At 41.5% G+C, this 25,552-nt stretch overlaps 1 protein-coding gene across 1 annotated transcript; it reads right to left on the bottom strand.

Moving 5' to 3' along the window:
- Positions 1-2,758: 2,758 nt before the first annotated feature.
- nyo (nyobe) lies at positions 2,759-25,267 on the bottom strand. The gene is made up of 9 exons (XM_068297430.1): positions 25,138-25,267; positions 19,308-19,378; positions 9,675-10,066; positions 8,606-8,766; positions 7,796-7,997; positions 7,252-7,503; positions 6,243-7,186; positions 5,962-6,165; positions 2,759-3,086 (listed from the first exon to the last, which is right to left on the bottom strand). Exons 3-9 carry the CDS (start codon positions 10,055-10,057, stop codon positions 2,818-2,820), a joined length of 2,415 nt encoding a protein of 804 aa, XP_068153531.1. The 5' UTR covers positions 10,058-10,066; positions 19,308-19,378; positions 25,138-25,267; the 3' UTR covers positions 2,759-2,817.
- Between the last annotated feature and the right edge of the window lie 285 nt (positions 25,268-25,552).

The raw sequence follows: 25,552 nt of genomic DNA, 5'->3' as shown, positions 1-25,552 counted from the left end.
CACATTCAATTTACGACAGTGATTAATCGACGCCTTTAGTTCTTAGGTGAGAGATTCTTCTGGCAAGATTCGTCTATGAATTTATAACTTTGCCAAGCTAATGGCGTGCGTAGCTGAAGCGTTAAAGAGTTTATAAAACGCCTGGTTGAGCCTTGCCTCATAATTTGATTAACACCTTTGTGTTGCCCAACTTTACTCCATCTATTCATGGTGGCTGCGGGCACCTGTGTGATATGGCACGTATTTTTGTATGTACATACGTTTGAAGTGTGCCTGCTCACAATGCCGTGAAATTATTATAATTTGTTGGTGTCTTTAACTTGTGAACAGACTCTGAGCCAAAAGAGCTTTGACAAACGGCAGTCACTCGATCAGACACAAACACCAAAACTACTACTGAGACGCCTCGATAATCAATCATCAATTTGGGGGGAAAACAAGGCGTGTAGCATGGATGATAGAGTGTTGATTTCGGGTGAAGTGAGATTAATGGCTTTTTAAAGCAAAGGTACAAAAATGTTAATCTGTAGCTTGTTAGATTAACCAGATGAGACAACCGAAATGTTTATTTAACGGTAACGGTAATTATTTTAAATAGGCAACGAATTATACTCAAACTAATGGTATTGAGAGTCTCTACTAAATTAAAAAACCTTTTGGCTTCGGTTCAAGTAAATTTGATTTGACGATCGACTAGAAATTGAATGTATATCTTATAAAAGCAAGACCAGCAGACATTTGAACCCATTTAAACATAATCGATCGGTTGTTTCCTCCTAACTTAAGAGTTACGCTCTTAACCCTTGATCTGTATAAAACTTTTAGCCAATCAAAAACCTAAAGTTCAGATGTGCCATTCAAATTCGAACTAAATCACTTGCTTTTTTTTTCATTCAACCTATCAAATTACAAAAACTAATCTTTGGTCTCCCATCTTTGAAGAATTAGATGGTGAAATATTTCTTCTTAATCAGCTCATATGGCCATAATGTCTGTCAATGTTAGGATATTAGCAAATTGACGAATTTCATTACTACTCACATGATGTTAGTTCGAAGACATTCGACGTTTTACAAACACTTTTGATTCAATAGAACGATATAATAAGAACTTAAAGCAGTTTTGGCCTTTACAAGTAAATAGGGAAATATCTTTTTGTTAAGTGTCTAAAATCAAATGAATTGAGTGCCAAAGCATTAAAATATGATGAGGCACTCGAGTCTATTCGAATCATTCATTTAGGATATGTTGCTTCGCGGTTTCCGAGAGGACATTTAGAAATCCATCAAGAAGAAGGGTTTCCTAATTCCTATGATATATTATTCACTAATTCATGAAATCCATTTCAGTATTCTACCGATCACAACGGTGTTTATGTTTGAGTAGGTCCTCACTAAGTCACCGATTAGACCAGGTATAACACACATTAACCTGTAGACAGTAGCTACTGATCTATTAACCTACACTAGCCTGGTATTCGAACCCGGATCCTCGTTGTTGCCTAAATGACTGGGCTATTTAGTCAACTCATCTAACGAGGACTGCGCAGTAATCACATATATTAAATAAATGAAATTCATACAATTCTGAAATTTCCTTGTGAGCGTTCAAATTGTTCTTCTCATGAATGAATCATCCAGATTTCTAATCGATATATATGAATGTTAATATATATTGAAACCAACTCTGGACGGATGGACCTTTTTGCTAGGGTATAAAAAGTGTGTAGTGGTCATTTCTTCAACGATTGTCATAAAATTTGATCATTATTTGATTGGATTTTGCGTGTTTTATTCAAGAATTATTAGAATTATCAAACAATTTGTTCAAAAAGAAATGTTTGATTCGGTATTAAAGGTACTTACCACAAAATTTAGCAACAGAATGAATTGAGTATACACCAAAAATCATATTTCTTTAGTCGTTTATTTAGATCGTATTCCTTAGACATAGATTTAATTGCTTTACTTAAACAGTAGAATTCATTTTATAATTCGAATTAATTTTCTTGTTCTTGTGTTTTTAGTATAAGCTAATAAAAAACTTAGCACCGCTCTGGGCTTTGTTTTTGTTTCGTTTTGTTTTGTTTTTGGAAAATAAATAAATAAATAAATAAATGAGTTAATTAGCAATTAGTTGATACAGTTAAGTACAATAATAAATAGTATTTTGGCTCGAAACGAAAATGAAACGTGGCCGCGCTTTGCGCAAAGTTTTGCGCAAAACATTTTGATACAAAAATCATTTGGCAAACTTTGCTGGAAGGGGCAGCAGCGATTGATCAAGAAGTATTAGATATAGTACATACTTATATGCATACAAAATAAATAAGTTAAAATAAGTTAATCGATAAATGCATTTCACTTTCTCGAGAGTTCGTTTAGACTTAGATATTTAGAATAATAGATTTTCACTACACAATTAACTAGCCTATCCTTTGCTATGAGTGGGAGGGGCAGGGGGAGTGTGTATGAATTTAGGCTACATCGAATTTTGCAATTGAGTCGGAGCAATGCGCAGATTTAAAATGATGGAGATGGATCCGTGTCCAAGCATTTGAAAGCGCGCATTTCGTACACAAATATTACAAGTACCAAACAAAATGAGCAAATTATATTAGATTAAGCCTAGACTATGTCATTAATTTAAGCTAAGTTATTAAATGATTGGTCCAACGTCCGCTGTTGGAGCGAATATATTCAATTATCAAGTCTCATCGAATCTTTTGAAGCTTTCGAGGCATATTGCGTTTGTTCCCAGCAAAATGTGAGAGCCACTAGCCCATCAGTTGGCCAAAACACACTGGGTGCATTCCACCTAGTACTGTTGGCCATAGCGCCCATTGATGCCGCTGTCATAGAGCTTGCTCAGCGTGTCCTTGGCGCTGCCCATGTGGGAGGATGCTGCCGACGAGGGCGGCGGCGGTGGGGGGCCATACAGCATGGTGGGTGCTCCGTAGGTGATGGTCGGCGTGGGATCGTGGTGATACAAGTAGCGCTCCTTGCGTGTGCGCCTCTGAACGGTTTTCCAAATGCCAAAAATGCTCAGTTGGGCCAGCAGGAAGAGAGCACCAGCGAATATAAGACCTGTGAACACATAGTGGAAGAATAACGAAAGACAAAGTGGATTAGTTGCCATGTTCTTGGAGTAGAAAACTCGTTTTCCAATCATCAACGTCAACTTTTAACTTGAAGACAGATAAGATCGTTTCAATCAAACGAAAACAAGGAAGTAAGTGACCTCGGATCGGTATAGTTATCAAAGAAAACAAAAGTGGGCGCCACTTGACCCACTTTTGCTCATCGCTCCAAGGCAACAGCGTCGAAACAATCTTTGGACCGTCGGCCAACCAACCAGCCAACCATCCGACCAACTGACCAAGTTTGACAGCAACAAGTTGAAGATAAACAAAAAACAATGAGAAATAAAACAGCGACAATTTAATGCATGAGTTGCATATTTTGGCATTGGAAGCTGCTGCTGCTGCTGCTGCTCTGCTCTGCTCTCAACTGTTTCACTTTCTTCCCCCTGTGCCTTATACACCTCTGTCGAATATTGCATGTCAGCTGCTGCTGGTTCTTAAGAGTGCAACATGCCACATAAATAAGCCCAGCAGAGAGACCGCAATGCCATGCAACATGAAAATACCAATGCCAGGGTAGAAATCGGGTGAAAGTGCCCATGCCGCCAAAACTAAAGGCCAAAAACCATGCGTTGTTGTTGTTGTTGCTGCTGTTATTACTTTTGTTGTTGTTGTTGTTGTCATCGTCGACATCGTCCAGTTCACGAAATCAGAATTTAAGAGCAGCAGCAATGACGACGACGACATGCCTGATGACTATCACAGATTACTTACAATACTATGTTGCAGTTATCCAGAAGCGCCGAAACGCTGAATCAGTACCCAAAAAGAGGGGTAGGTACATTCTGGGAATTCAAGAGATTGGTTCGAAGTCAATACTTCGAAGGAATGCCTTTAGTCCCTGGAAGTCTTTGAAATTTGGAAAAATCTTCTATTACTTCATGTTATCCCAAATGGAGTCCCCTTTTGTCTAAGACTCTGCCTTGCTGTTGCCCGTACATCAAATGGCTATAAAAAGTAAGCTTAACAAAAAAGAAATATATATATATATATATACAGCTAACAAACCGACCAACAACAACATCATCGTCGTCGTCGTCGTCGTCATCGTCATCGTCATAGTCATCATCGTCGTCGTCGTTGTCGAGCTAGTGAGTAGTTTCAATAACAAAGCGCACGCACTTGAAACTTTTATTTATGTGTTTGACTTGGCTTTATCTGTCTGCACTTGGACAACAACAATAACAAAAACACACGAAATTATTACAATTACAATAAACGGTCCAAGTCACTGAGCCAAAGAAATAGCGGTCTCGATGGGAGTGCAGAGGAGTTGAGGGGCGGGTTGCTGGAGCTAGCGAGGGCGCCACAATTGAAGGAGGGGATAACAATAACAATGACCGAGATGGGAACAATGTGAATGCGTTCGCAGAGCAACAGTTTGTGGAGGAAAACCCTTTTCGGACACAAAACGTGCTATGGGAAAAACAAATAACGGAAAAGCCTAAATGCGGAAAAGATTTTTACCACTGAAAAGCGAAATAAGCCAACGAAGTTAAAGAAAAAGAATTTGGGTTGCATAAATGACCAATAAAGGTAATTGCCAGGCAGACGCATAGAGAGAGAGACAGAGAGAGAGAGAGAGAGACCCTCTCTAGTGAAAGTATTGAAAATGTTCTTAAGTCCCTCTTACAGATTTTTACTTGATATCCAATAATTTCGTTCGTGGATTGCATTATATGATCATACGGTATGACAAATTATAATGCACGTGGAAAGTGAAGAGTGAGTATCATCTAGTCGCCACATGACGCTAAATTGCTGCTCTGCATGCCAGAGTCTCAGCCGGCACGCATTAAAGACCTCGGATCTTGGCTTCTGCCTCAATCGATGTGTGTGGTAAATGAGCTTAAAAGAGTTGAGAGAAAAGATCAGAAACCGTTGCTCTAATTATGTCCAATGAGCAGTCGATGCGCTTTTTGCCCTGGACAGCACGTAATTACAACAGAGATTTATGTTGCAGCAACGGTGGTCCAGGTTCAGGTGGGGCTCGGTGCTGCCATCTAACGAGCCGTCAATTTAACGCTTCAACGCTGCGTTCGGCATGAGGTATGCGGCATGCGGCATCCAGCATCCAGCATGCAGCATGGCCAAAGTGCCATGGCAATCGCTCCACAAAAATGACACATGGGAGTCAAAGTAGAAGCTGTTGCAGCTGCTGCCTCGAGTTGCAACTGTGGCTATTGGTATGTATCTTGTTTCTGTCCCTGGCTAACTGTGCAAACTTTTCGCGCCGCACGAAAATAAGGCGTGCAGCATCCTCCTGCTGAGGCAGAGAAGACTACGGCAACGATGACTGCGACTGCGACTTCTGCTGTTACTGTTTGCAGCTGCATTGAACTAGTGACCTGGTCGTGAGGCAAAGACACCAGCAGCATCATAACTTGTTTATGGTGCACTCGCAAAACACGTTTTCGAGGAGGTGCAGAAAGGGGCAAAGGAGGTGGGCGGTGGACAGGTGGGCAGGAAGGGGGTAACAACAGAATCTAATTTAATTCTCATGCAGGAGTTGGATGAAAAATTGATTCATTATCAAAATTAGCGAGCAGCCAACAATGACCAAGAACAAGGCAGTGGCTCACGATGCAGCACGCCACCCGTTGGTTCTAACAGGGAAAAGGCACGACGTCGACGACGATGACGACGATGCGACGTCCTGGTCCTTGTCTATGTAAATTTTCTACTTTGATTTGTGCTTGATTGGCCATTTTCACAGAGAAAAACACAACACAATAGAGCAAGGAACAAGTTAAGAGAGGGAGCGAGACAGGGAGGACTGGCAGACTGATGACGGACACAGTGCGAAAGAGGGAACTTACCATAGCCATTAAGGCAAGTGAGCTTGTCCAGGGCCACGCCCGCATAGGCCTTCTCATGGGGTCGGGCTTCAACGTCGCTAGCATTGCCACCGTCCTCGGATTGGAAGCCAAACTTGTCTGTGATTTGTATGGACTGCACGAGCAGTATGTTATCATCGGCTGGGCTCACATCCCTGCGCTGGCGTGTGCTAACCAAGAACTCGCCTGTGAATGGATGTGGATGGATGCAAATGGTTAAGACGGATCGTTTTGGAGGTGGGGATGAATGGGCTATGCCTTACCTCCGTCGGTGCCATTAACTATCGAGCGCTTCTTGCGTCCATAGGAGACTAGGGACTTCAGCTCACCACTGGCGCCATCCTCGCTATCACAAATGACGGGTTCGCAGCGTGGTATGCAGGGCGTGACGAGGGCGCGGAACTGAACCACCTCACTGGATGGGAACTTGAAGGCATCGAATTGCGAGAGCAGCACCTTGCGATTGTGGGACAGCTTCTGTATGGTGCCCATGATGTATTGGTCGGTGGGGCAGCCATTAGCATCGATCAGCGTAATCTCAGCACTGTCCGAGCCGTCCATGGCTACCAACTCCCGCACAAAGATCTCATACGGACTATTCTGCTCAACGATCTCGAAGCGCAGGGCCAGTGGATCGCCGACCTCAGCAATGCGTTTCATGTCGCTGCCATCCCGCGAAGTGATCTTCATAATGACATTCGGGGAATCAATGGTGATCTCTTCACTTAAAGATGATTCAATCTCTCCTGTTACTCCCAAGTCAACGTCGTTCAACACCGTCTTGTTGGTCAAATCGTATTGACAGGAAACGGCCAGACCCAAATCAGAGGAGGTCACAATCATATCATGGTGCTGGATGACAATGTCATTCATGTACCGCCCATAGGCACTTTGACGCACATTGCACTCGAGATCATTGTAGCCCATGCGGAAGTCAAATTCCAGGGAGTTGTTCACATTGACCGAGCACGATTTGGGAGCTCCCTTGGCATAGACCTTTCCGTCGAACAGCTTGGATGTGCGTATCTTGGTGATCATTTCGCCGGATCGACACTCGATTGATACATTATAGCAAGCGGAGAGTTCATAGGTGGCTGCTTCTGGCACTTCCAAATAGGGATCCATCACATCGGTCAGAGTGGCGCGGCTGTGATGCGATAGACGACACACCATATCGCCAGTGTCATTGTAATCATACGAGTGGCATCTATCAAATAAACCACATAGATTCAAACACCACTCAGACATGTAAAAACAAAATAAAGCAATTACCTGTAGGGTGAGTTCAGGCAGAGATCACGGCATTCGTCAATGGTATTGATGTCTTGGTAAACAGAGTCAACGGTTTTGAGGATCTTTCCTGAAATGCGCTTGAATTCACACAATTTGCTGGGCTCTTCGGCACAATTGTTCTCCAGATAATCGGCACCATCGTAGGGTTCCACACTGGATCCAGCTGATAGAGTGATCCGGTCCATATCAGACAACTCGCACAGTCCCGAGTGGCGATAGTAGTTGGCCGAGCTGTTGAGTAGAGCGATCGTAGAGCCGCGGGAAAATAGTGGGGATAGTGAAATGGTGAAAGGAAGGGGCGAAGGTAGGGTAGAAGAGAAAGACATATTATAGAATTAGGAAAGAGTTTCAAGGCATAGTAAACCGCTCAAATTGTTTTTTAAATAGTAGGAAGTGAAGTGAAGTGAATCTCGTAGAGATGATTAGACTAAACGTTCATTTCATTTCATAACTAGATCAACTGGTATTGCGTTACATAATGTGTGACCATCCCCCGACTGGGTGTGTCTCTCTCTTTACTTACCGGCAGGTAAACTCCGACTCGCCCAGGCAGAGCTCTAAGCAGTCGCGACGCGACAAGACAGTCTGACTAGATTTGACATGTTCGGGTAGTCGGTAACCTTGAACGCGATCAACGCACCAGGCCTTGGAACAAGGACGCACTCCCAAACATGATTTCTGTGCGTAAATGGTAAAAACCGGAAACTGCGATCGCGAAAGTGAACCTGCGAAAACAAAAATCAATGAAAACAAAACCGCATTGGGTCAGCAATGGTGTTGTGAATGTGCGTGTGGATGTGCTTTTTACGCACACGCCCCTTCACTGCAAAGTAACAGGCGATGAGAAACAGCGACAACTGCATCGACGACAACGACAACAGCAGCAGGCAGAAATTATGCGTTGCTGCAATACGTTGCCAATGCCAAAAGCCAGTTTGCAGAATAGGCAAAATCTAGTTTTACTTTGCCTGGGTCCAGGCCAACTTGGACCTAGCCGTCGCCGTCGCCGTTGCCGTCGTCATCGTCGTCGTCATTGGCTGGCAGCCAAATCATGCGTAAAACTGAAAAGGCGTGTTTTGCCACTGACTCGGTGATTTATGCCTCCTTCAGCTACTCAACTTCTCACAGCTCCACACAGCTCTCCATGAACTAGAACTCAATAATTGAATGAATGAGTTGAGCTGAGTCGACTCGCGTAGAGTTGCAAGGAGTTGTGGCAAGTTGAATTATTGAACTTTCTTTGGCACACAAAACGGGGCTAAACCGAGGAGTGCAGCTGCGCTGCATCGTCACCAGCTCCATCTCTCCGATATTCTCACACTTTCTAACTCACCTGGCGATTTATCGGCCGTTGTCTTGAAAAGCACACACAAGCCGGTTTCATAGTTGACAGCACTGCAGGATTCATTGCTTTGGCATGCCTCCAGACAGTCGGTTAGCATCAGGGTGCCGGGAAGGGTGTCCAGCATTTTGGCGGGAGCCGATAGCACATACCTACAAGGGGGATGAGCGGTGATACGACACGAAAGCAAAAGTTATCAGATGACATATGAATCTCGAAGTGTTGAATTGAAAATGTTCACACTTTGTTGTCAGTGTGTTTGTGTGAGAGTGTGTGGGAGGAAAAGCCGAAATAATACTACGTATTTTGATAATGATAAGGGACCGACAACAGACCGCCCAATAAAATGAAGAAAAACGAAAGTGCCGAGTCGGCAGGTCTCCAAAACAAAAGACTCAGGCAACGAACCCGTTTATCAAATCTGGCTCTTACTGCTCTTGTTGTTGTTGTTGCTGTTGCTATTGCTGCTGTTGTTGTTGATGACATCAAAACAAGTCATAAGATTGGTCACGTTTATGTCTTCGCCGCCAAAAAAAAAGATGAAGAAGAAAGAAAACCACTGCCACGCCTCCTTTATACAAGACATTTGCATATACACGGCGTTGCCATGCCGGTTCCCACTGAAAAGTACCGTTACGGCGGCATCATCATTATCATCTTTGTTTTGGTTTTTTTTCTTTTCTTTTCTTCGGTCTTCTTATGCTAATCTTATTTGGCCAGAAATGTCAGTCTCTAGTTACTGGTAGCTCTTGCATTTCATTAAAAATGTATGAACTTTGCTTTCGAGTCATTGTATTATTTCGGAAATTTGTCGAAGAAATCAGAAGGAAAGCAAAAGTGAAATTAACAAAACAGTAATAACAGTTTCTAGCCAGATCGTTGCGTAAGCCAAGTCGGGGAAACTTGTTGACCTTTTGCTGTTGTTTTGAATTGACCACACAAACAGAAAACCATGTGGGAAATTTTTAGTGAGATCTAATTCACAATTAGTGAGAGAAATGAATACTCTACGATGTGATTTATTTCGGCTAATAGATTTAGTTAGGCAATTCAATCTTACCCGGTAATTATTTCGAAGCCAATCATATCTGGATCGCACTCTTCCTCCAGACTGGCGGGAGACTTGTCCGTCTTGGCTTCGGGTTGGGCCTCATTGGGTGTCACCAGGGGTTTGGGTAGCTCACTGCTTCCGGCAGTACTGCTGCTGATGAGGGGAGCTGCTTCCTTGACTTGTTCACTGGTGGCTGTTGTCGAGCTGCTGCCGCCGCCGCTGCTGCTGGTGGTGGCCGCTTGGGCACCTGCGGCTGGTGGGGGCGTCACATTGGTGCGTGGAATCGTCTGCTTGACCGGCTTGACAGGACGTTTTGTTTTGCGTGCGGCATTGGCTGCGTCACTCGCAATTAAGCAGAGCAGCAGCAGAATTGTGCAGCGGCGTAGAAACATTTTGTTGACCTGGCAAGAAGAACACGAGAGCAGAACAAATCAACAGGAGTTGGCAAAATGTTAATTAAAGCGTAATTTATGTAATTCCTGTTGTGCAAATGCAGTTTTATTTAGTTTACTGTGGAGGCCTTTTGTGAGAACAACAGCCATCAAAGGGGCGAGGAGAGGGCAATCAGAGATGGAGGCGGGCAGAAAAGGCCTCAACATGGGGGCTTTGCACTTGGGCGAACAACGGAACTTGGTGTACTTTCTGCTCGGGCTGGGCGGCTTCAACTTCAGACACAACAGTTGGGTGTTCGAGCTTTAATTGCCTGACTTGTACCGTCTTTTGGCGTTTAATTAAAGCTACAGCTGGGCCGCTTTGTATTTGTGCAGCAGCAGCAGCAACAGCAACAACAACAGAATCACAACAACAGGCCAAGAAAATTGTTAAAGTTAAGTTTAATGTGTGAAAAGTGCTGACGCCTGGGAAATCGAAATGTTTTCTTAATACACTGAGAGCGAGAGAGACCCGGAAAGAGGGAGACAGAGAGGGACAAAAGGGGCAACTAATTAGAGACGAGGATATTATTCTATTGAACAGGATTGGATTGGATAACAACCGGAAAATTATTGCCTCTTGATGAAAGCTCTGCCCATTTTTAATTTATTGGTTGATTTATTTGATATACACTCCGTAAACACCGTAACACGTTTCTAGTTACGGAATAATAACTTATTTTACACAGAAACCATTCAAATGGAAGAGTTCAAATCAAAAAACTCGTAAATTTTTACATCTGCTGTAATAATTGAATGGTTAAATTATGCAATGGTTATGCAGAGGTGTTAAACAATTAACACTTTATGGTTTCCAGATTACGATTTACAGCACTTGTTAATTCTCTTTTGTTTCCCTATGCCTTGTGTCTTTTCCTCTGTTTTTGCCAATGAGTTGTGTGAAAGTAAATTTTCGGTAATGGCCAGCAAGGCAGTCATTCATAAAAACAAAGCTCATTTTCATGTTTAGCATTTTTACAATCCGAAGCATTGAGTTTATGACCATGCGAATGAGTAAAGTTTCACTAGCTGGCTATAAAAAGAAGAAGACGGGCCGAGCAACGTACGAGACAAAACCCACCTGTGAGATAATCTAAAATGTTGCTCATTATTTGCGAAAAAAGAAGACAAACGCCAGTGGCAATACAGTAAGCTGAGCTTAGCTGAGCTGTTAATAAGCAGTAACGTGAGAAAATATATATCAGCCATGGAGAGGTTTGATGTCAGGGCACTAGTTGGTTACATAATTAATTGCTGATTTGTGTGTACATGCTCCAACTATGTATAAAGTGTTGCGGGGGTGCGTCATGCTAAGCAAGTGAATTGGGGAGGGGAGGTGAACTGACCCCAACTCCGCCTTTACCCCATCTCCATCCCCATCCCCCACAAGAGACTCGCACATAAATTATGAAAGCCAAACAAGAAGAAAGAAAGCACCGTTAAAGTTAATAACATGCTTGCACTAAAAACAATATGCGGGTTGCCCCTGCCACAGTCGCTGCTGCTGTTGCTGCTGCTGCTGCTGCACCATTCTTCTGCTCCATTGAACGGCAGAGAATTGAAGATGGAGAAAAGAACTCATTACGGTACGCTCACTTCCACTAGCAATTAGTTTGTATGAATGAATTTATGCTAATTATAGGCCTTGATGACCGACGCGCTTTTAATAAGCAGCCCAAAACTCACCCGGCGTCGGTTGCATTTTGGGGGCAAAAAGTTTTGTAAAAGTCTTTACTTTTTTCGGTTTTGTTTTGTTTTGCTTTGTTGTTTGATGCTTCTTTTCGGTTCAGCTTCACCTGCTAACCCACAAATTTAATGAACCATTGACCAAAGTGGACAAGAGGCAAAAGAATAAAAATATGAAACTAAAAACAGAAAGAAGGGGAACACGTGTGCGTGTAGCTTGTGTGTGGCATGTGGTTACATATACCTATCTCATATTCCTTTTGTGGTTTTGCCTCGCTGGAAGCGATTGCATTTGGTTTTCCCATAATACACAAACTATAGAAGAAGAAGAAGAACAATCTAAATCTGAAAACATTTTAATTAACATGTAATTTGTGGTTAGGCAAACGTTTTGCGTAGCTCGCCTATCGAGCAGACACAAAATAAAAAAAGAAACAAAAAAAAAACATAGATATGTCTATCAATTTCACTAATTGAACGTTAACAAGCAACTTACAGCCCAGGGTTGTGGGGTTGGGTTGCCTGCCATTGGTTCGACCCGCCCACCCATCAATCATCAGTCAATGACGGGTGAGCTCCCCTTCAACTCACAGTTATTGAGTGCGAGAAGATGGAGAAGCGTTTTCATCTGGCTTGCGCGAAAAAATGCAAGGCATTTGTGTTTCCTTGTTAATGTTTGGCGCATAAGCAAAAGTTCTCTAATCATATGGAGGAGGAATGCTAGACTGCTGCTGTTGCTCCTGCTGGTTGATTACACTCGCTAATGGCTTTTCTTCACATCCGCATTTCAAGCCAAAAAGGAAGCCGAATAAGATGGAAAACACATCCAAACCAGGGGCCAATGAACTTGATTCAATTTGCAAATTGGTTTCTGTAATACGATTGGATTTGTGAACTCGTTTCTTACATGGTTTTTAATTGAAAACGTGGTGTTCTAATCGATTTGCCACCTAAATACAAAAGACTTAGGCAACGAACTACAGTTCAATTTGTAATAAAAGCCCGCATGACCTTTACATTCGCCAGATCTCAGTAATCTCAGAATTGAACTCTAAATTGCCTTCATACGACTGCTAGAGCATGTTTAACTTTAGATTTATTTGAATTTCAGCTTCCTGAGCTTTACAAATTGGTTTGAATTGAGTTATTTTTGAAAATTTTAACCACTTATATAAGCATATAAGTAACTTTATTTTAAAATAAATGAGCTAAATGGATCTAATATTTTTAATTTTGTAAGCAAACAGAAATATCATAAGAGGCGAGTTTTTCGCAGGAAAACCAAATGATTTGCCAACAAAACAGAAAAGTTGTGTACATTTTTGTTTGTGTTTCCTATTAACAATCGAAAACATTTAAATGATAAAAATGGGAACAGTTTTTTTCGTCAGAGTCACCAGAGAGTCACCATTTATCGTTATAGAGTTAAGTCTCCTAATTCAATTTATCGGCATATTTAAATGAATCCTTGTATCCAATTGGTCACTTTTGCGACTTGCATGCCAAAAGTTTCCCATAATAAATACCACAATTTATACATGCCTGATAATATTCACAAAGTTTTCCCTATATTTCAGGTCATTCAATTTGAATTTATGCCACCAGCAAACCAAATGCCAAATGCTAATTGACTTTTGAACATGGTTGTATAAAAGTTTTCACAAACCTATGGCCAAACAAAAAACACTTTCTCAATGGAAATGCCAACAGGCAAACAAGTCTTTAAATATTGCAAGGCGAAAAAAAACTGAAAGAAAGACGAATGAAGCTCGACTGAGCCTGAGCATGCATAATAAATAAGTCTTTGTAGAGCGACTGAGGCTGAGAAATGACCAGCGACCCGCAAAAAGGAGGAAGCATCGTATTAACAGCAGGGGCAAGGCAGGAGCAGAGTCGCAGTCAGTGCAGCAACGGAATGGCGGCATTATCATAAACTAAATATAGCAGCAAATATCAATTTGATTGTACCCCGGCCCCGGAGCATAACAGACCACAAATTGAGTGCAGAAGGAGAGCGGTGGCTGGCTCATTGTTTGCAAGTACCGTTGAAGTCCGGCCAGAGTTGGCCAGTGATAAATTATCACTGCTGGCTCAGTCCATTAGTTTGCTCTCTTTTTTTCGGAAATGTACGAGGTGAGCGAGTTAGGAGTTGCCGGCTCCAACTTATGGCCAGCAATAAGAATGAGAATGAGATTGCGCTTTAAGTTTGGAGCCTGCCCCAAAGTGAGTAACCTGGGCCAAGGCGTTGGCGTTTATTATGCAAATATTTTAGCCTTAAATTGCGGCTGGCAAATTAATATGCACACAGAACAGACATCCAAGAAAGAGAGAGAGAGAGAGACAGACAGAGAGAGAGAGAGAGACAGAGATACTAGTGTACAATGTCGCATTCATTTAACGGCACTTGGCTGATTGTTATTTAAAGTTCAGTTCATAACAATTGTGATGCTGTCGCACAGTTAACAACTTGATTGGTAGCGCTGGGCACTTGGCTGACATTGAAATGTGGGCCTGGCTAACTGGCACCCGATGCCACAATCGATGCCCGCCAATGATTGTTGTCGTTGTTGTCGTCGTTGTCGACGTCGTGTCCAACTGCAACTTTAGCTCCAACTTAAACCTCAACTGGTTGCATAACTAACAATGTTTAGAGCGCATAAATACATGGCCAGCACACGGAGCAACTGCACCCAACAACCATCTACACTAACATCTAACATTCTAGACTAACGGAGTCCCGCACAAATGCTCATGACATGCAAAAGAATTTCAGTTATGTTGAGCGATTATGCAGAAAACAGTGGAAACGAAGATACAAACGGGGAGATCGTTGAGAGAGGATTTGACCATTTAGCAATGCAAATTGCGTTGTTTAGTTTATAGATAATGTCATTCAGAAATGGTCATGGAAAAAATGAAACAAAACACCAAAAGAAACTGAACTAGTTCGCTGCCAAAGTCAATTTCGATAAATGCATTTGATAAGAATGAAGAACGACAGTTGGCATAAAAAGAAAAGCAATCTACTATGAAGTACTCCACCAGATGGAGTCCACCTCCTACTGGCTTGTAACTGAAGTATAATAATAAATACTTATCAAATATTCGAATGAGCATAGTTTACTAACCACTTTAGTTTCATATCAATAGTTCAAGGCTAAGAATTGCCAAAGGGTCTGTTATTCTATCTGCCAAAATTTGCAAGTTTGTGTTCTCAGTCTTTTGTTTTTGCCTATTAAATTTGTTCATTAAATTTCTAGCAATGGTTTCTATGTTGGTCTTTTACTTTTGCATAGAAAAACTACAGTTTTTGGCCCTATTTGCTTAGATTGCTGCTTTTTTAGCATCATCATAATCATCATCATCATTATTATTGGATATTATATTGGCAAAGCTATGAGCTAATTGATGCAGCTTTCTTGTTTGTATTTGGTCATTTATAATCATTTATGGCCATTTATAATCATTGTGACATAGAAACTGCGGTATAACCATTATAAGGGTACTTGGATGTCCATAAACTCAACACTTTAATGGTCATAAAAAAAAAAAAAAAACGTCGTCAGCTACAACTTAATCTTCATCATCGGCTCCAAGTGTAGAGCAGAAAAGAACATGACAGAGAAGAAGAGAAAAGAACTTTGCTGGCAAGGGGAATCAGAGACAAGAGACTACCTATGGACATATGACTGGGCAATTAACACTTGACATTCTTTTCACTTTTTTCTCTTTTTCGTTGGCCTTTGTTTGCATTTGTTGTTGTTGTTTGTTATTGTGGTGATATGCTTTAGGCACAATATAAAATCCAGCACTAATCGCCTCATAAAAACACATTTTATTTGAGCTACGTGACAAAGAACTTTTGTAGCATATTCGTTGTTGTTGTGTGTGTGTGAGTGTGTATGGCTTATGACGTATCTTGGAACCTGGTGTAGGGATCCAGTTCTAGTTTAATGGGCGTGTGTCAAGTGCCACGCACATTTCGCTTTTTAGCCCAGTTTAGTCGGTGTGTGTCTGTGTGTGTTGTACTTGAAAATGAGTTGACACTTTCTTTTGCATTATGGCTCTTGTGTGGAGTCAGCCGATGGCATAAAATTCTACTTCAGCGTTAATTTGAGTCAATAAAAAAACGTTTAAATTCTAGAAAACTGGCTCAAGCATAGAAATCGAAGCGTTTTTGTGGTAGAAAGCAAGCAAATTAAATGAAAACTGTTTTGCCTATTGTTGTTGTTGTGCAAAAGATTGTATGTGTGGTGTGTGTGTGTGTTCAGACACACACTTAATTGTTGGAAATTGTTGCGGCACGTGTCTGGTTTCTCTCTCTCTCTCTCTTCAAATTCTTGGCCTAAAAGTAAAAATTCATAAAGATGAAAAACCCGAAAAGCTGACAGCTAAACATAAATCCCCCCCAAAGACGAAATACAAAAAACCAGAAGAAGGAAAAATGGAAAAACCAAAACCAAGGAAATGGCTGCTAACAAATTGAAAAGCGCACGCCAAAGTCGCATCATCATCAACATCCGCAGGAGGTGAAGGGGTACGAGTATGAGAGTGGTAGTGGAAAACTGGACTTTGAAAATTAGGCCACCGCCTCCCACAGTATACCAAAAAGATTTATGCCTAACTGTTTTAGCTATTTCAACTCCTCCTCCTCCTCCTCCTGCGTTTCACTGAGCAGCCTCAGTACGTGTGTGCATTGCAAATTTACGACTCAATCAAATGCAAATGTTTTAAGAACATTTTTGATACAGATTTTTCTTGTGCCACCAAGAGCAACTACCTACCGCCTGCCACCTGCAACAACGTGACCCATTTCGGGCAAACGGTTATAAATTGCGTGAAAATGCATTACGCAAGTACAAAAGGCTGTGAATGGTGGCAACTATAGCAGCGGCTGTAACAACAATGTGAATGCCGCTCCAGTTTTGTTGGCTAATTCATGCAACGACAAGCTCAGTCTTTGGTTGGCAGGTGGAAGCTGTCGGTGCACGTAACTGTCAACATGGTGCAAACTAACTGTAAACTGCAAAAGGCAGCAGCAGGCCTAACCCAACCAGCCAACCAGCCATCAGCCACCCACCCACACCCACATACCACCCCGACCACACACCATCAGCACCGCCGACTGCGCAGCTAATTGTCGAGCCAATTTGCGGTCACATTGTTACACCGCTGCCTAATAAATTTGTATGCCCGAATGATGGCCTGACCGGAATCGGGTGGGTCTTCTTCTATCTCTCTCGATCTAACTAGATAGTTCTGACTCGAGACTGAGACCATTGGAATGTCCCATAAACCCATTTTCCATTGGCATTTGCCACAAATAGTTGGAAGACACTATACACTAAACTATATGCCATTTTTATGGCCATGCTGAAGGGACACTCAGTAGTTGTATGCCCTCAAGACATGAGAGAATTCACTTTATTGCTTCCCAGTCTGTTAGCCCACAGCAATTTAACGTACGAAGAATTGAATTATCAGTGGATTATCCTTCATCAAAAACGAAATAAAGCAATTTAGATCAAAGTTTAACCTATATATTTTCGGCTAACTCTATGCTACTGCCCAGGGATTTAGATATAACTTTGGCCAAGTCAAGACGGTCAGCGACTGCAAACAACAAGTTTGTTTGGCCAAAGACAGAAGAGATTTGAAAAAATTCCATAAAAATGGCTGTTGCTATTGGCTTTGTGTTTGCGTTGAGTTGCGGATTGAGATTGGTATTGTTTGTTGTTTGCTTGATAAACTGACTGATTGATAGACTGAATCTATGCAGCTTTCAGATTCTACAACTGTCTGAAATGCCGCCTGCTCTATGATTTTGCTTTGCCGACTCTGCGCTAATTTGTTGGCATTGGCCAACATAGAAGGAGAGTCTGGGGCCTGGGCAGGAAATGCAGGCGCAAAAGCTGCCGACGCCGATGTCTGCGTAGAGTCGCAGATTCTTGGCAATTTCTGTTTGATTTATTAGCCATCATTACACACATTCAATATGCTGTCTGCAATCAAAATCAATACATCTTTCCATCTCCATCGTCCATTTATATAGATATACAGATATGTATGTATCAGTTGAGCATTTTCTTTAGTACTTCCGGCTCAGGTGTTTGTCGACGGAAGAGGAAAATGTCCGGCAGCCGAAAAACAAACATTTTCCGCTTTTGAAAAATAACTGGAACAGGCCAAACAATTCTGCGGCTTGGCCATACATAAATAACAGCCAAAAATAGAGTCAGTAGACCAATTGGCCATTTTGGCCCATGTACAGACAAGCCTCATTATATAATTTGCACTAAAAAAAAGCCATGCAATTCCAATGGGCAACAACTGTCTGTGTCTGAATCTAACTATGTCTGGGGGCAGAGATTTATGGCCAAATGCATTTGATGCCCATTTCTGGATGCGTCTTTAAAACGCAATAAATATTAAAGTCATTGGCTCTGCGTGCCGTTTATTTTGGCGATGAAAGAGCTACCATCCAGAAGCTGGATAGCTGGAGAGTGGATGCAGTAGAATATCACATGGCAAATGTGGAACAGTCAACGAACGGCATGCAAGACAAAGTCTCTCCTGCTCCCTGCTCTCCCCTTCTGTTCTTGGCTGATAATATTCATTGCACAATTATGCCTTGCCTTTTTAGCTAATTTATGCAGTGTCTGCACGTCAGTCAGGTGAAAGATATCTATTCATATACTAGCAGATGGCGGCCCACGCCAAATTATTTGCTATTTAGCCAGCCAACAACAAAAACAACACTGGGGCCCAGTTAGCTGATCGGAAACTGGGTCGAACGGCAGCCGGAATGGCTTAAGCTGATTTCCTGCCAAGCGAATTTCACTTTGTTTGCATTTTAATAAACATTATCGAGAGCCTCCAGATGAACTAACCGGAGATTAAACAACTTTTTTTTTTTTTTTTTTTTAATATATTTTTTACTGCACCCTCTCCTCCTGCTTATCCATTTACATTTCTGGCTCTCGCTCCAAGTTGTGTTGGCTAATTGTGGAAAAATGTTTACAATTTTATTATTTAGCTTTTCATGGCTCTTTCTGCAAAAAATAAAAAGTTATGGCACAAAATTTCTTTGGCCTTATGGTTAGAGTAGCCGTTCTTGTGTAGGCTTAATGGTCATTATGGCCATCGTTTTCTGTGAACCGGACAAAAGCATTCAATATTGTTTATGGCTTTGCCGAATCCTTTCATTTTTCCGCGCTCACACACACACAGACGCACTTTGGACATATCGTATTGCAGTCATTTGTGCTATCAAAAATACATAAACATAAATTCTATTGAACATTTGCTGAGTTATTAAGCTTCCATTTCGATTTACTTTTGTCAGTTAAATAAACTGTAGAAAATCTGAACTAAATATTTTAGTTTATGAAAAAGTCTTATGTGCATTTGGATAATATTATTCTTTGATTTTGTTATTCAACTTTGAGGGGAGTCATTGACCTGGCTTTTGTGTGGAATAGTATATTTTGTGTATTTTAAAAATTCCAATTGATTATCCACCTACCTGTTGACTGTTTGTACACCTTCCCTCTGTGGAGACAATGGATCCTCAGCGTAAGTGTATGTGTGTGTGATCTGTAAGGCAAACGAAATGCAAATTAGATAAACATTTGCCTCCATGTAGCAGATGCAACAACAATGGGGGGAAGAGAGATCATTTCAATTTGAGCCAGAAACCCACTTGAGAGAACTTCGCTAGAAATACAATGTACATCCACAATTCCAGTGATTCTTATCAGATGAGGCATCTGCAGCAGCAGCAGCAGCAGCAATTGAGTTTAGTGTGACAACGTTTAACGTGAAAACAAGAACTAAATAAATAATTTTTCTGTCTCCATGCCAAAGGAAAAAATCTCAACGACAAACAATAAGATGCAGCGATAATATCATTATAGGAGAAAACTTACTACAAAAAAAAAAACAAACTGAATAAATACAGAAAACGAAGAGAGGCCATGGGTATCCAAATGGGTATCCGTCTCCTGCTTTTGGAGCGCTTATCTCGACTTTGAATCGTCAGCAGGTGACATTGAAGTAATTTACTTGCTGTGGCAAGTTTCTTCTCATTGCTACCCACACAATTTATTTGCAACTATTTAAGCGAAGAAGAAATGGCAGATGAAAAACTGAAAACAAAAAACAGCAACAACAAAAAAACTAGAAAACAACTTTTAAGTTCGTGCCGGCTGCAGTAAGGCAGTAGGAGGTGGTGTAGGGGGAGGGGTAGCGGGAGAGAAAGAGGAGTAGAGCCTGAGTTTACGTATTATTAGCAAAGTTGCAGTTGGAGTCGGAGTTGCAGTCGAAGTCAGAGCCAATGTCAGTCAGCCAGAGCACTTCTTTCTTCTTGCTTTATTATTGGCTGACAGTGTCGCTGTGTTGCAGTTGCAGTTTTCAGTTGTTGTTGTTGCATTTCGCATTCCATGCTAGCGAAAGTTGACCTAGTCGACGATCTTGGTTTCGGTCGACCCCCCCTCTTCCGATGTTGCTGCTGCTGCTGCTGCTAGTCGGGGGCATAACTCAGTCTTGGCTAAATTTGCTTATAAATAGCGAAATTAAATATGGCCAGCAGCCAACTAACCATCGGCCAACTAAACAACAAAAGCAATGCAGTTGCATTGCCTTAAAAAGTCTACCAATTTTAACACATTTGCAGCCTGAGATCATCAGATCTCTTTCATTTAACTTGGCTTAGTTAGTTTTCTCCCCACAGTTTATTCTTGTCCCGAGTTTAACGAGCTAAACAACACAAAATGTATACAATTAACTATGCAATACACGCGCCGCGCCGCGCCGCTCACCGCGCACTTTTTTGGTTTTTCATTTCGTTGAGTCTTTTTTGGCATTTATTTTTGTATTTTTTTGGTGGTGTTGTGCTTTGCAACTTTCTTTTGCCATTTCAATGCAAATTTAAGTGATGATACCAAGAGAAGAGTATGGCTGGCAGTGGCAGGGGGTGTCTAGAGTACCGGAAGCATTCTAATCATTGTTCACTTTTACTTTTATGTGCGAGTAACTCTACGACTATGAAAAATGTTCTTAAACAAGATTTCACATTGTCTATAGCAAACGGAAACGCTCAAACATTGAACTGTAACACTTTCAATTGGGGTCAACGAAAGACGTAAGAAGAACTATATAGAGAGGAAGGAGTAAAGAGCCGCCCGACTAATAAAAAGTCCCATTGTATGGGTCTAGAATGTGTACATAGAGAGAAAAAACCCAAAACCCACAATGCTTTTTGGCTCGTAAAATGCGGCCAAGTGCTAAACACATGTGCACAATAGGCACTCACCAAAAAATGCCAGGCACGTCGCCCAGCCCAGACCACAGACAGCCCGGCATAGCGTGGCCAAAAGACCAAAAGGGCGAAAGAAGAATACACCGAGACCACAGAGGAAAAACGACTACGAAAATACGTCAAATGTTTAGAGCAACTAAACTAAAATCGAGCCTATTAATGTGTACTATTTTCGTTGCTTTCATGGAACGCAGCCAATGTCAAAATGTTAAGAGCCAAGAGTGAGACTTCGACCAAGGGGTCTGCCAGGGGTCGGTCCAGGGGCTCGGTTCGGTGGGTATGGCGCTTTCTTTTATGCTCAGTCTCAGCCAATTTTTGTCACGATTCAGGCACGTTTAACGTTTATTGGATTATTGTCATTAAATTTTGTGCGGCGTGAAACGTTGCGACGTTTTTTTGGTTGCTGAAAGCGAAATTGAGTGTCCATTGAGAGACTGCTAAACTAGCGACGAAATATTGTCAAGAATGGCCGATTAACTAGGTTGAAACTGCAAGTCATATCAGACTAGAAATAGAAATATATTGAAACCTAAACTTTCCAATCCACAGATAACGTTTTGATGTCCTTGTTCATAACTTCTTCAAGGAATATAGAAACCTCTTTGTAGCTCTGTATAACATAGACCTTGTAGTTTGGATTATAGTCGACTATTAGACAGGAAGATTACTTTGTTGCCTTTTTCCATGGGTGACACAAAACTGAGTCTGTAGCCTGTACTCCCAAAAGTTATCAATTACAATTAATTAGGACTCGTTAACTAATAAAAATTGAATTTGGTGTAGTAAACTATTCTTGCATAGATATCTCTTTGATTCATTGTCAAAAGTTTTCATTGAATTCGAAGGGGATTTATCCTTTCGGCTAACATTTAATTTATGCTCAGACTTTTGCGCAATTTGATAGGCATCCTTGAGTTGGCTTTTACTTTTACTCAGATGCAGCTTTTTCTTTTGCCATTATCAATTGACAATTACATATGTGTGTGTGTGTGAGTGTGTGCACATGCTTGCAACCATCTGCCAAATGTCAAAGTTTAAGCAAATACAAAACGCCTTGATCGTGCAAACGGTTGAGAGTTGCACCCAAAGCATTTTCAGCTCCTTTATGGCCAACTTTTCCGGTTCGCCACGGATCGTTTCGTTTGGTCTTTCATTGTTTCTCGCGCTTATAATCGGCGGCAATCACAAATCTTTTTTAGGGGATTCATTTTTATTTATGGCCCGTCGTCGTCTTCGTTGGCATCGACGACAAACAAGCGAAAGTCAAATTCTTCAACGATTATTTCTTAGTAATTTTCGGCAGCTCTGTCGGAATCCCACAAAGATTTTGTGTCATTTGACTTGAGCGCCTTGAGGCGTTCATGTCCATGGCCAACTCCTGCCATTGTCTGGTTTCCATGTGTTGTTTTTTTGGGGTGGCAAAAGTTCATTGATATTTGATTTGAGTCTCCAATCTGTGTGTGTGTGTGTGTGTGAAAAGTGAAACTCACTTGAACTTGGCTTACATATTGAGGCTTTTCATCGTTGCAGATGCATTTTGTTTTGGGGGCCAAAACTTTTATTTTTCAATTAAATGGCAATTAAAATGTATTACCAAAGCAAAGCAAGAAACACGAAAACAAAAACAAAAATACTTTCACACAATCGCAAATTATTTCGGGCAGGCACTTCTGAATGAATTAGCCAAACTACTTGTCAGGCCATAGTTGGACCCGCCTCCTGCGCTCCCATCATCCAGACATTTGGCAATGAAAGCGAAGCAGCCAGAGCCAATCAAGTGGCAAAGCAAACGAGTAAACGAGCAGACTGCAAACTCCTGCAGCATTGCATTGTGAATGACAGTTGAAATGAGTCTCGGGTTTCTCACAAAACGGGAGGATGGCATGGAGGCGGCTGCTGCAATGAACTCCAATGACCTCCACCGCCCCAGCAAAACACAACAAAAATGGCCAACTGCCACAGGGCGTATGCATAATCGAGTCAAATCGAGACGATAGAAAGTTTTTTTTTGGATTTGACCAATTTGGTTCATAACCACCACAAAAAAAACCAACGAAAATTCAGATTTAAGGCACATTAACCCACTTGTCTTAATCACAATCCCAAACAGTTATATGTCTTCCCATTGTGGGACAATCTTTTGCTAATTGCCAATCCAAACAGTCGAAAACTCACACCACAGACTGACCCAAAAGTTGACAATCTCGAATAAACGAAATGAAAATGGATGTAAATTTGGCACAAAGCAAACTGTAAACTGTGGGAGAGGGGGCCGGCGAGAGGGAGAGCTCCCCGATTAATTCTTAACTTTGATGAAACTGAAACGGAAGCGGTTTTACTTATGCGCCATTAGAACTGATCAGATAAATCCAATAACGATTTCTTTCTGAATGACAACTTGTCAGGTAATCATAAGAATGATCATTGTAATGATGATTGTCATTGAAAGCCGTAAAATTACATTAAGAACAACGAGTCAGTTGGACAAAAAGCCCCTCGATGACTTGCGCCAAGTGCCATTCGAATCAAATCTTTCAATTTCACAGCAGAATGAACGTTCAAAATATTTATGTCCATGTTTGGGGGGTCCATTTCGTTGGTTTTTCTTTTCGTTTTTTGCAGACATTTGAAATTACTTTGCTGACACGAGCCGCCCAAACAAGGGCGTGGCAAAGACCAGCTGCAGCTCATTTGAAGATGTTTTGTGCCTGTCTCAACCGTGTTTCTACGGACTAATCAACGCTAAGTGCAACAAACAAGTTGGACAAACAAAACGCAAATTGTTTTCCCCCTCTGGCTACTCCGGGGCGAAATATTAAATGCCCATGACAAATTGCAAAACCCAAAGGCTTCCATGGAATCAACCGGTGAGAGGCTCGAGCCCGAGCATGTTGCTCGAGTAGATATTTTTTGCCCATTTGGCGGCAATTAAAGCGCACGCTTCGTCTAATCAAAGGCGACTGGCAGGTTGCGTAAATTAATAGCTGCCAGGCAGGCAAACCAAACCAAACCCATCTAAGGCCAGGCTTGGCAAGGCAAGGCAAGGCAACCAGATAAGATTACGAGCCCAGTCCGACTGTGCTGTAACTGTCATGTCATCATGACGATGATGCCAACTCTCAGGCAGCTCTTGAGTTGCCCAGACGCCCAGACCAGAGTCCATTGCCGGGGCAATTATGTGAGCAAATTTAAATACCTAAGCCTAAGAAAACAGAGAACCCTGGCCAAGACAAGTAGCTGTTTCCCGCTGACATTCAATGCATCATTTCAGCTGGTGGTCGTCGGTAATCGCACTGAGACCTTAGTCCTCTCTCCCCACACACCTTGGAACTTCACAGTGTTTGGTCTTAGGTTCTCAGTGACTGCAATTTGCAGATTGTACATTCACAAGACCAGTCATCAGTCCTGCTCTGGATTCGCATTTTGACACGTTACCTCAGTGGATTTCACACCACATCAAAATCAACTTACTACACTTGGGACTAGTCCCTTAATTGTTTTAATTGCTCAGCTTTGTGTTGTTTGTGTTTTAATTATAGGGAACACGGACAGAAAGTGAATAGCAATTTACGCCAAAGCGTTGTTTTTATTCGTTCTCCTAGATCAAAATCAAAGGATTCAGGTTGCAAAGCAGCTGGATTCGATTCGATTCTTTTAACTTTTTAGTGAGACCCATAAAACTGACTAAATAATAAAATGGATTTAATTTATTATCTGGGCAACTTTTATAGCTTTTTACTAAACAACTGACTTGTTATTGATTGCGAATTCCTTTTCTAACTTTTCTTCTCCTTCGATGAGAATTTAAGGATTATAAAGGCAACGAAGTGTCCTTAAATCAAACTGAAACTTAAACCTGATATGACCATGATCAGCTGAAAATTGGCACTCAGATTCTTGCTGATCACTGTTTTGGCTTTCACACCTTGTCATTCTTCATTCTTTTTGAAGCCTTGTCAGTTAAATGCGTCATTTTCTTAAATTTTTTTCTTTCTTCAATGTTTGTTGTAAAAGTTAATAATATTTAAACACTCACTTGATGTTGCAAGAATTCTCAGCTATTGCTGTAACTTGTCAATGTCACGCGAATGGCCGAAAATATCCTTTCCTTTTTCCCGGCTGTGATTCTGGAGTTGGTTGCTGCTCTCAGAATTGTCAATGCTGAGTCATGCCTTCTCACTTGAGCAGATGATAAGTTATTTATTTATGTGAGTTTGCACTGTTTGTTGATTCACACATTGCACATTAGTTGGGATTTGATTGGTGTTGCTTTTGCAATTCGTTTGTTAATTCCTTGTCAACACTTCCTTGAAGGTATTTCTGAACAGTTTTTGTTTATTTGATTTTATATTTTGTTTGCGAGTGCTTTTTCTTTGAACGATCCAGTCGAGTTGAAATGCGAACTTGACCGTCGAGTGTTGACCGAGTAACTAAAGTAAATGTCGGGCTAA

Source organism: Drosophila tropicalis, unplaced genomic scaffold (assembly GCF_018151085.1).
Source record: "Drosophila tropicalis isolate 14030-0801.00 unplaced genomic scaffold, ASM1815108v1 contig_859, whole genome shotgun sequence".
Lineage (NCBI taxonomy): Eukaryota > Metazoa > Arthropoda > Insecta > Diptera > Drosophilidae > Drosophila > Drosophila tropicalis.
This window is presented reverse-complemented; position numbering and strand designations above follow the sequence as displayed.